Source organism: Athene noctua, chromosome 9 (assembly GCF_965140245.1).
Source record: "Athene noctua chromosome 9, bAthNoc1.hap1.1, whole genome shotgun sequence".
NCBI classification, from domain to species: domain Eukaryota; kingdom Metazoa; phylum Chordata; class Aves; order Strigiformes; family Strigidae; genus Athene; species Athene noctua.
Genome location: NC_134045.1, coordinates 19,349,677 through 19,362,322, shown reverse-complemented (window position 1 = coordinate 19,362,322; position 12,646 = coordinate 19,349,677). Strand labels below are relative to the sequence as shown.

The window sequence follows — 12,646 nt, the reverse complement described above, 5'->3', positions numbered from 1 at the left end:
TTGATCTGAAATACTCGTGAATGTGTGTTGCTACTGAACATTCTATTAACTAAAAAGCACCACCATTGGCTTTAGATTTTTCAGCATAATTTAAAATACAGAAACAGTCCTTTGGAATAAGGAACCCAGAGTAAGTCTTCCTGTGATAGGTTTTTGTATTGCTTCTAGTCATGCTTTTTATTTCTTTTATGCAGTACTTGAACGTTCAGGTAACAATACAGTCTTCTGACTACATCTGAAAAGTAAGCCACTTGCATACAGTTCGTTGGTTTTTTTTTGGTTTGGCTTTTTTTTAAAACATAATAGGATAGTAAGAGAGAAGGAAGAGAGGCTTCCTGGCATACCTGCTTGTTTCCTGTCACTGAACACACCAGCTGAAACCAGCTGGGAAAGAACTATGTAGTCTTAATGAACTTACTGCTTAGCATTATGTTCACAGTATTATAGCTCAGGATAGATGAACTGGTGGAGGGAAGGGCAGGGAAAAGGAGAGAAACAGTCAACTGTTTGAAATTATATCCTGAGAACATTGGATACAGAAACAGACTACCTGCCTGTTTCCTACAGCTGGACAGACCTTGGAGAAGCTTCCTAAGCCCATTTAATCCATTTCTAGAATTCAGTGACCATGGAGGCTGTTAAAAAAATTTGCCACGTATGTAGGTACATGCAATTGCATGGATATATTTGATTTATTTTTCTCTGGATATTAAAATCAGCAGATCCATCTCTAGCAGAGCTGTACAAATAAAGTTATTTTGATCATACTATTTTGCAGACATTCTGTCTGTTCTCCAGATTGCGAATTGTTACTGCTGTGCTGCGATACAGTTGATGGTATGTGAAGTTGCCATAGTGTTAAATGTTTCTCCTGTGATCAGCAACTGCTGATTTAAATGAAAATCTTCAGCCATTTTCTATCCTGTATATTCCACAGTCGTTTCAAATTCATCATAGACAAAAAGGTAAAAATGATACTAGGTGAAAAATGTATTGTGTCTAAACGAGTTTTCCATGATTTGATTTCAAGGTCACAGCACATAACTAGCATATGCTTTTTTCAGTTACTCTAAAGGACAGAACAAGTTGAAGACCTCCAGTCACTGAGTTATAACTAGTAAACATGTACACATATTCACCTCACAGTACTTGCATATTAAAATGACTGAGCTGAATTTTGTGTCTGGACAATGTCCAGGCCAAAAATTTAGAATTCCAGCTTTTATGTGTGGATGATTTACTTTAGCAGTTCTGACAAATGAGACATAGCTAGGTGAAGGCAAGCCAGAATCAAGGGGACTCTAAGGTGTGTGGCACTTGTAAAAGATTTTGAGAATTTAATTCTCAAATTTATCAGTATTAATAATTCTAATTGAATGCATTTTCCTTGTCACTTACAATGAGTCAATTGCTAATTAAATGTTGTTGAAAAAGATTAATTACCATTTTACATGCTTAAAAAGAATGTTGCTAATATGTCTAAATCTAGATGTGAAATGTAGAATATGATTCTAATTCCCCCAAATACCATTGTTATCCAAAACAATTTTATACTGAATTGATTTCATTGTCAAAAAAGGAGCAACTACTGGAAAACTGAATGATGAGCATTTAACCCTCTAACATGTATTGCTATAAATTTTATAGTCAGATTACATGGAATTAGTTTGAAAAAGGAATCCCTTGTGGTGGGATAGAAATGACTTCAAGAAACAGCATGTCACTATTGACAGATCACAAATTATTTTTTTCTCCCCTTCGCATTGTAGATATTCATGTTTAAAACCTGTATAAATGCACAATTTACAGCTATGCCCACCATCTCTTTTTGACTGACAATGATGAGATTTCTGTCATGCTTTGCCTCTCCTACAGTGCCAGTGATGGGATTTTTTTCCCTGGAAACCTTATTACTGAATGTGCTGTCGTGGTCTCAGATGGAACTTTCAATCAAAAAGGCAATCAGAAGGTTATCCATTTGTGAGTTATCCTACAAAAGAGCTTTACAAAACTCTGCAGCATATACTATAACTCATAGTCAGAGCTACTTGCCCTAAACGCTTATGTGACTATAGACAATAATGTGATCCATATCTCAGTGCACCTTCCTTTGCTTCCCAGGATTGGGATGTAGACTAGAAACTGGCTCAGTCTTAAGTTTTGAATCAGACTTTTCCATTTATACTACTGTTAGATTTAGCCTGGCAATTCAGAACACCCTGGCACTTGGTGCAAGTGATTAATGAGTAAGAATGGGTTTGGCTGTTATTACAGTCTGTTACATAAGTATGTTTGATTTCATGGAAATCTTGATGACTGCTTCTTTTCTATCTTTAGATTACTTCACTGTTTAGTTTATAGTATTACAAAAATTGCTAAAGTTATTCAGAGGCAATTTTTTTTTAAAGCAGTATAACTTAAATGAATTGGATACTTCATTAATATCAATAGAATGTTTATAATACATATAGAAGTGGTGTTAGTGTACTAGTTGTCCACAAACTGCAGACATTAGAACCAGCCATGCCACAGCTAAAGCAAAGTAAATGTTTCCATTTTGAAATACAGGCAAAATCGGGGGTGATGCTTTAAGACATTTTTGTTCGCAGATCAAACATGACTGAGGAGCTTAAAGAGAGGGGATTGTTTTAACTGGCAATACTTTAACTAAAAAAATGTGAGGTTATTCTTCAGCATGGCACAGTGAATTAGACACACATAACTCCTGTGGTCACAGGCTGCTGCATATCTAATTCTGCAAACACTGTCAAAAATTGCTTCAAGTAATATCCTTTTTTATTTTGACTGTATTCAACTAATAAATAAATGATTTTGAAGGAGCTACATTCCTCAACAAACTATGGAGTTATTCAGGCAGATTTCTTTCTGCAGTGTACAGGTAAAACTGAAAGAAAAGCAGTAACAAGAAAATTATTTATAAAAATATATTTCACAAAGTAGGAAACAATACAGGAGTTTCTCTGAATACAATACATGGAGTAAATAAACAAACAATAATATAGCTTCAAAACAAAGTAGAAAATTAAAATGATTTGCATGTAATACATAGTTTTATTATACAATTGCTACTTCTAAATGGCAAGTTTGCATTACAGATTGAGTATGCTTGCAGCTTCTAGTGTTGTTCTTTCCCTGTGTGCAAGAGCCCTGGTGCATCACTATGAATATTATAGAAAAGAAATGCTAATAACATAAGCAGTAAAATTATGTACACACTGGTTCCTGCTCTAATACAGTGGAGAACTATAAGCATGTTTTTTACTGTACTGTGTTATGTGTGGATTTCTAAAAGTCTATAGTTTAAATATTCACATGAACCAGTTTACTTCCAGCTGTTTGTGCTTGTATTAAAAACACCAGGTATTAGATTTATGAAGAAGATATAAAACTGTCAAAAGTTTTCTCTGGGAAAGTTTTATTCCTGCCAGCATTCTCTTAAAATTCAGCTACTGCAAATGGATAGGTTACTGCTTTAACCTGCAACAATTTGTCATTTTTCTTTTCAAAATGTACATGTATTAAACATTCATTATATATAGAAAAAAAATCTAATGGATATAATTTAGTTTTCTTCATAATCTTACTCTATAGATTATCAGTCTTAATAAATAAAAGCAGTAATGGACATCAATAAAATATTTATTTCAAAGATTAAACAAATAAATTCGATCTTTAGCAATAAAATCAGCAATTCTTTCATATATGTAAGTCCATCCCCTTTCACAGTTTTTTCTTTCCTTTCAGAAGACGAAGCACAGGATTGATCCTTCTTCTAGAAAAAGATCCTTTTGTAAAGCAAGGTTTTTTAGCCCTGCCTCTGAATCTCTGCACATTAGTAGGATTTATTACCCATCACTGGAATGGATTAAGAACATGTGAATATTTTAAGGCTTGACACAATATTTAAAGATGATATTCAGTCTGTGGTTATGTGGCCAACAATTACTGTATGTACAATGTATGGTCACTGCACAGTAGAAGCCAGTAGGAATTTACAATGCTATTTCTATTCAGCATTGCTAAGAAGACCAAGATATTGCTTTTAACATTTCTGTGGTGGGATCTTTGTTGGCAATGCAGAAACAAACCATTAGCTTTATACATACTGGCAGGAGCTACTGTTCAACAGCAAAATCCCTGCAAGTCCATTTTCTCAGAAAGCACCAATTTCTTTTTGTTCTTTTCAATTCACTGAAGATAATCAAAGATCCAAATCTCGCATCTTCAGAGTGGTCAAGTGAATATCAAATATCCAAAGACTTCTAGACACTCCACATACTTTACTTCACACTCCACAAGACTTAACCTCCTAACATATACTTTTTTTTTTTTGGTTCAACATTACAATGTAGTTGATTTTATAGATGACTGGCGCTAAACTTGCCTCTAAAACAAAAAGCCACATTAGTTTTATCTAACAGCAGTGGCCCTAGAATATTACATGATCATTAAGTCAACAGTGAAAAAGTTTGTAATCCACTGTCAAGTTTCTTTGTCACTTTCTCCAACTGAGTAAAGTTCTCCAAGTCTTTTAAAGCGAGGACCCCATTCACTGAGGTAGTCAAAATTCTGATCTGAGTCTGATGTAGAGGACTCCAATGAGCTAAGGGAACCAGCCGCTGACCCTCTTCCTTCATAGCCATAAATCTGGATAGAGTCATATGGTGGAGCCGTGGGATCATTATCGGCTTCATGAAGCCTCACATTAATAAATTCATCAACATCAACACCATTAGGAACAGGTGCAAGACCCTGCCTGGGCATAAATTGAAGATCGGGCTTAATATCCTTACGAGGCAAAAATCCATTAATTCCATCTGGATTTTGCAAAGTTGCAATGTCAAAAGCTTCTGTATCTTCTTCTCCACCTCCTTCATCATCATAGCGAATAATATTTTCCCTCACATCTTCATCGTCTTTGATGATTAGAGGCTCATTCTTATGTCTTCTTAGTGTCACAAACAGCACCACAATGACTGCAAAGAAAGCATCACAGGCTGATTAGGTAAAAAATGTCCCATCAAAGCACTACATGTTAAGTGCAGTTGTGGAAGTTGATAGGTTGCTTTTTGTGAAAGTAAGAGTAATAAGTGTCGTGAAAGACCTACAACTTCAACCCCATTCAACTGATGAAAATTTGATCAGAGCTCTTGTTAGTCCTCTAGTTTTCTGTTATCAGCTCATGTTTACATCTGAAGCTCAATTTTATATAAGCAATAAGATTTTTCATGATTCCATTTTTGAGCCTCAAATTTAGACAACTTTTCCCTTTGAAAAAGTTACAAATCTAAGTGAAGTCATGCTATCACCATTCACTGAGTATTAGTGTATAGTGATCTACATTATGGATGGGAGTTTTCCAGAATCAGAGAGTGTATTTCTGAAAACATAGCCCTGATGACAGAAGGAAACAGGTGTCTTTTTTCTTTTTTTTTATGTGTGTTGCAAAAAACTCACACTATATAATTGAAAAGAGAATGAGACAGGAAAGGAAAAAGAAAGAGCTTACATACATCAGTTTCAGAATCATGGACAGATGCATAAACAGCTCTAAATTGGTTACACTTGTTTTTGCAGCTTAATGCTGAAATCTCAGTTACTGATGTAAATCTCAGTTACAAAGTGAAGCTGCAAAGTGCAGAAATAGGCCTCTTCCTTCACTGTTCTCTCCCTCGCTTGATGCTTTATACAAATTTTATGTTTTATTAAAATATACAGTGCTTTTTATTTTGTAAAACTGTAATGTCTCTTATGCCATTACAATCCAGAATAAACTCACATACAAGTGTTAGAAGACACAACAAATCCATTTTCTGTCACGTGCATTATAGACTGCGTTCACCTTGCTGCTTAACATACCTGATTTGATTTTTGATTTCACACTCCATACCTGTTTATTATGTAACTTGTGTGTAAGACTACTTCAGATTGGGACTTTGCTTTATATGCTTTTGTTCAGTTCTTGGTACGGTAAGGATGCAGTCCTGACAGGTGTCTCAATACTGCTGCACATTATATAGTATTAGCTAATATGTCCTTCTGTGTGACTTTCTTGCTTACTTATAGCCACCCAGGAATCAGAAAAATTTTGAAATCTGTGAAAAGAATACATACCTAGCAGCAAAATGATGCATGCTAATATTGCAATTAGGGCTCCCATACTGAGTCCAATGGGAAGTACATATGCTTCAACATTACATGACTGGACAATACCATCACTGCTGCAACCACAGACTCGAATAGTGAGAGTGCTAGTGCTGCTCATGGGAGGATTTCCACTATCACTTATTATGATTGGCAGTAGGTACACTTCTTGCTTCTGCCGGCTGAATCCACTATGCTTTGCCAATATGCTGAGAGTATTATCTGGAAAAGGAAAATTTGCATTGTTTCACCACATAGAACAACTGCTAAACCCACAGCTTTTTCTTAATGTGTGCAGAAAACCTCTGTATAAACACATATACACTTTATTATAGTCATTATACTGGCAGCATGTATCACAGAAATCCTTCCCTGTTCTGTCTGGCTGCCCATGCCCCGGCTGAATCAGTGCAACATATGCATTTTTCTTGTGTCATGTGGTATGATCATAATGGCAACCCCTCACCTTTTTCTCTGCATACATCCTATAGATGTCTTCCCATCATGATTCATCACTGTTTTTCAAATCACACACTCATAAAAATTCAACCAGTACAACAAAGAGAGAAATGAAATGTTAAAGTAACCCAAAGTTAGTAAAGCACATCCATCAATTAAAACAAATGTTCCATGCATTATAAGCATAAATTGCAAACTATTTTTCCCTGCTATAAAAGATTATTCTTTTTTATCAATGAACAATAGAAAGACAAACAAAGAAAAAGCAGAATGTATTAAAAGTTACAGGCCCAGTTTTCAGGGATCTAAACATTTACGGGATCTCAATGATGAAAACAGAACAATCCAAACCAGAATGTGTCTTCCTATGAAGGCAGCTGGAAGAAATGAGTCTAGGACATTCTTACCTCTGCACACATCTGTAGATAGTTAATTTTAGAAACATATAGAGGCGTCTGACTACATAGCAACCTGCCCAGACATAAAGTTACTTCTTATCAGCTCTTATAACATGTCAAATATGCAAAATACTTCAACTTATTTACATAATTAAATATTCACTTTAGCTTTTAACTGTTTTATTCTGTGGAATAAAAAAAATTAATTCAGTATTATGAGTTATATACTAACAGAGTGCACGTTGACATGTACTAGTTTGTTTCTTGTGTTCTTTCATCAAAAATACCAACACAAGTTAAAAAGATTCCAGCAGGCACACAGAATAGGAATGCATGTGTGTTACTGGGGAATCCAATGACCATTTAAAAATAAAGTTGCACATTGTATTTGGGAGGAGATTGTAGTTCCTTTCATTAACCTCTCTTCCCTGTGCTACCAAAGTTAATTTTTCTCAAGTAACATGAACAAAAGTAAGCCTCCTGATATTTTATGCTATAAAATGGGCACGTGCAATCACTAAATGTCATTCCATGGAAGGAAAGAAATTACTGTGAATTATGTGGTAGGCATAAGGAACAGAAACTTGAAAGACAGGCAGTGTTCATATGACAGATACAACAAAGACCTTAAGTTTAAACAAAAAAAAGGTACATGACAACATGTGTATGCATGTATACATAGTGACTGTAAGAAAGCTGTATATCTATTTAGATTTTGGTACTGGTCAGGTACTCACCTGAAAATACGAAATAGTTTAGAAATGTTGAATTTGTACTAACTGTGATCACCAGAAGTATTTCTGACAGCTCATGCTATTTGTGCAGCATGTATCACTGCCCCAACATAAAAGATGTGTATGCTCAAAATAGCTGGCAGTCTATGAAGTACAAAGGACAGAGGAAGATGCAGAGAAGGAAGGGGAAAAACATTCACGAAGCCAATACAGTAAAGCCATTTTTCACATCCAAAAAATATATTTAAAATGCAGTATTTTATTCTTGAAATCCTTAGTAAGGAGGCATATTAATAAGGAATAAAGGTAGTTACAGAATATAATGATTACAGAATGAAACTTTACTAAACTTTATCATCTCCTGAACCTATAGCAAGATATCAATCAGTAGATAACTCCTACAGAATCATAGAATGGTTTGGGTTGGAAGGGACCTTAAAGATCATCTAGCCTCAATCCCCCTGCCATGAGCAGGGACACCTTCCACCAGCCCAGGTTGCCCAAAGCCCCGTCCAGCCTGGCCCTGAATACTGCCAGGGAGGGGGCAGCCACAGCTGCTCTGGGCAACCTCTGCCAGGGCCTCACCACCCTCACAGGAAAGAATTTCTTCCTTAGATCTAATCTAAATAGACTCGTCCTATCACTACATGTCCTTTTAAAAAGTCCCTCTTCAGCTTTCAAAGACAAACAAAGGAAAAGCTGAATGTATTAAAAGTTGTAGGTCTAAATTTTGGTGATCCTAAACATTTATTGGGCCTCAATGATGTAAACAGAACAAACCAAAATAGAATGTGTCTCCTATGAAGGCAGCCAGACAAAATGAGTCTATAGCTAATTCATTGCTGCCATAAAACAAAAGATGAAGAAAGATTTTTTGATGCTTAAGCACATGGCTAATTGTGTCAAACAAGAACAAAGATGGCTTGTTTTCCCATTCAATGACGAAGAAACTGAACTTCAAGTGGGCTCCTGAAGTTCCTGGGTCTTTGATTTTGCAGTCATACTGTATCCCTTCCCTGGGAGAATCACCTACCAATCATACTTCTGTAGCCTGGAGAGGTTCTTACTATAATTTATATTCCAGGTTATGTAATCATTTCAGCATTTTTCATAGCATTTAGAGCACATGAGACATGAATATCATCCTAAATATCAACTACTTTATAGAGCAGTATAAATGTGGTAACTTCATAATACATTTGCAGAACAAAAAGGATTCCTAATAATTTTTCTTTCCAGGAATCCTAAGTTTTTATCTATTCAAGTTAGAAACAGTCACATCAAAACTGATGGCATCCTGGAGCTAAATAAATAGTCTAGCCTTCCTTGTGCCCTTTTTAAAATTAAAGGAAGCATATGTGTTTACTGAAGATAAATTTCAGATATAAGCTCTTAAGAATTCTGACAACTCAAATAGAACCAAACTCCTTGATGATACCCAGTCTCATATGTGCCACTATGATGCAGTGGCAAAGTAAAGTATGTTTTAAATCAACAATTAGCACACATCTAGAATTAAGTAAAATCTGCCCTCCTCCTTCTTGGGTTGATTGTGTCAGAGATTTAAACACATGCATGTGCAAGTTAAACCACTTTCAGTGTCATACTTGCTCTCTAGCTGAACTGCAAGGAACAAAGGGAAATGTTTTGTTAGTAAAATAATACTGTAGCTAGGTTTTCCTGGAGAGCAGTATGCATGGCTTTACCAAAGAGTGACTACCATACCTATTGTAATGTGTACAAGATACATTTTTTATCTGATAGCATTCTTTTCCTCCTCTGCACCTCCCCATTTTCAAACACTGAAAAATAAATGTATCTGTCCATTTGACTTTCTCCTGCAAAATTAAAAATAATCTCAGCATGAGTTGTATCCTTAATCCTTTTGCTTTAACCTTTCAAAGGAGAAGAAAATATGTGAGGCTCAATTTCCACCTCTTTCTGTCTTTGAGACAAATCCTGCTCAGAAGTGTCACATCTGTAGTCATTTATTCAGAACTCCAGAGACTTTTACAGTTATATTACACAGTGACTTCTTGTGCTCTAGAAATCTGTACTGATACAGCCTGTTCCTTCCTGTAAGCCTGGTACAGTCCTTCTCTGTCCAAGCTGGAGGAAAGGACTGATATGCCAAGCCCTAGCATCCCTGCCCTTTACAGATATGCAAAAGAGGTAAGGCACCTGCTTCAGGAAGAAATGAAAAAAAGAAGCTGCTCTTGGTGACAGCTTCAGATCCATTCCATCTTTCTGACATACTCCCTGCTACTCTGCCTGGTCCAGAAAATTCTAATAAGTCAGAATCAGAGAGTAAAACAAAGTAAAAAAGGAAGAGTACTGTAAAGAAACAAACAAAAGAGGGCAGAAGAAAGTGAGAGGAAGGAGGAGGGATGGAGAAAATAAAATGCCCATTTCTGTCAATCAGTGAAGCTGTGCCGAGTATAAGAAATTACCTGGTACCAGAATGGTTATGAATTCAAGTCCAAAAGACATGAGATAAAATAAAAGATAAGCAAGGTATTTGGGACACAATTTAAGTGTAAAAGAAGTTGTAATGGTGAACAGCTAGTACTATGTAAGAATAGATGCAAGACAAGGAGAGAAGAGAATAACAATTCTTTTTTTACAGAGGTTTGGGGTTTTTTTTTGTTAAAAACTACTGTGTTAGACTAAAGTTGAATTTGTTGTGCCTGGAAAGAAACTGAAAAATAGAAGTAGTCAATAGGAAAAGCAAAATGAAATGACCAAATTGTTTTGCCAACGGATGGCAAGTACTCAATTTTGCCTTGGCAATTTTGTCTAGGAACAAATTCCTTTCTCTTCTTCACTATATCCTAAAATAAATATACCTTGCTGTTACTGGTGATGTGACTCTTGAGTGAAGAACAATGAGTCTCTAATTGACATTTTAGTTGGTTCCTAGAACTTGACAATAAATCCTAGCAGCTGATTAGCAATAAACTCAATTTATCTGATTTGCTTTCTCCCTTCTGTGGACATTCCCCTTACTCGTAGCTGACAAAACAGCAGGCATCTCCTCCAGGAACAACCTCCAGCACTGCTGCATGAATTAACTTGGCAGCAGGTGCTCAGCAGGAGAGGGGACAATCACTTTCCACTCATCTTTCCAATTAACCCACTGATCCTTCATTATAGCGCTGTTCAGGTTATTTATTTGTTCATGTTACTTTCAGCAAAACAAGGAAAATTACATGCAGAAAAAAAGAATCCCTCTCTGTTAATAAAGCTCTGAGGTAACCTGCACAGGCAAAGAGAGACTCTAGGTCTTTACCTCCAGTCAGTGAGGTATATTCAGGAGGTCCTTTGATATTCTCAAACAAAATGAGTCTCCCCCAAATTCTGTACTCTTCTATGTGGGGAAGGGATTGAAGAAGTTCATTAAAATGCCAGAGTCCTATTAAATTCCATTTCACTGATGACGTACCAACTACACAGGATGGATTAGAAGCTATATTCCATCCTGCAGGTGTAAGGAATAGTGTAACATAAGTGACCTTAATAATTGTCTTCTCTCATCAGAAATTTTTGTATCAGAGTAAGGTCAGAGTAACACAGCTCCAGGAATACATAACAACAATTTAGATCTGGAGCTCATCCTTACCTTTTTTTAAACATAAAACCAAATCGGTCATTTAGATGACTCTCAGTTTCTGAAGCTTACAAGCAGATTTGCAAAACAACCATGAAAGAGACTGTTATGGAAATATCTCCCTCAGAGCTGAAACAAAGAATGACAATGCAGAAGGTCTTTACAACATGTCCAGTGTGATTTCTTGACAAAAGTATTTTGAATAACCACAACCAAGGATATGCTTCCTGCAGATTCCCAACTGTTCTCAAGATCCCCTGATCTCTTTTGTGGTTCTTGGATGAAAGATTTTGAGTAAAAGTAAATGTAATAATTTTAATACAAAGCTGCTTTTGAATTTGCTGGACATGAGTGACATTAATGGCATTGACGTCAATCTGGATGTGAAATTAGCAGGGAGGAGTCAACTTCATCTTCTACTTTGTACAAGAATGCATGTTGCAATTTTAAGTCAGACAATAAAATGACAGAACTAAAGTAAAAACCAGAAGCAATCAGTTTACATCCAAGTGTCATCTCCTCTGTATACATTATTGCAATTCTTTAATTCCCTCATGGTCTCTTTAATGTTTTCAGATCAGTTGACTTCCCTGCTGTGTAACCTTACACCTACATAACTCTTTTTCTGTCTTTCATTTTCTATCCCTTTTATAATGTTCTCAGAAAGATCAAATCATTAATGGTATTAAGGACTTTGTGGTAGAAATTGTTATCTATGCTGGATATGTTACTTATGTGAAGAAAGAATTTTAATCAGAAACTTTACAGCTGGAAACACTAGAACAACAGAAATATATGTTTCTTCATATTTGAGCTGTCTTTTTGTGTACATTTTTCAGTCTAAAACAGATTCTCTGTAATACAGAGTCCTCTGGCACAAGTTGAAGAGCAACAAGAATGTCTTTACTGTGATGCTCCCTGCTTTTTTTGATAATGGGAAGGACAGCTCATTCATTTCCTTTCTCAGTTTATAAATGGCATCTAACTGGAAATAACCGAGTAATTAAGTTATTATCATAAAGGTTTCGGTGAAAACTACCAAAGTACAGGCAGAAAAAAACAAAACAGAACATTCTAAGAAATGTTAGCTATATAATATTTATCAGTTATCTGTAAATGCACTAGAAGAAAACATTCAAGAGAATGCTAAGACAGTATTTCAGCTCTTTGCACAACTATTAATTCATGTACGTGCCACCTGTAATACTTACTATTCAGTACTAGATACCTTACAATGTTAAAAACGGATTTTCAATAGATCTGTAGTAATACTGGTATTTTTG

General features: G+C 35.7%; 1 protein-coding gene across 3 annotated transcripts in view; it reads right to left on the bottom strand.

Annotated features, from left to right (window-relative positions):
- Positions 1-2,978: 2,978 nt before the first annotated feature.
- The window catches only part of CDH8 (cadherin 8), a 151,493-nt gene continuing 141,825 nt past the window's right edge, over positions 2,979-12,646 (bottom strand). For 2 of the 3 annotated variants that reach the window (XM_074912950.1, XM_074912952.1), the window contains 2 exons: positions 6,136-6,387; positions 2,979-4,997 (listed from right to left, as the gene is read on the bottom strand). In XM_074912950.1, coding sequence (XP_074769051.1) covers positions 4,504-4,997; positions 6,136-6,387 — 746 coding nt within the window. In that variant the 3' untranslated portion in view covers positions 2,979-4,503. The remainder of the gene's footprint in view (positions 4,998-6,135; positions 6,388-12,646) is intronic. The other variant, XM_074912951.1, reaches the window with a different exon arrangement.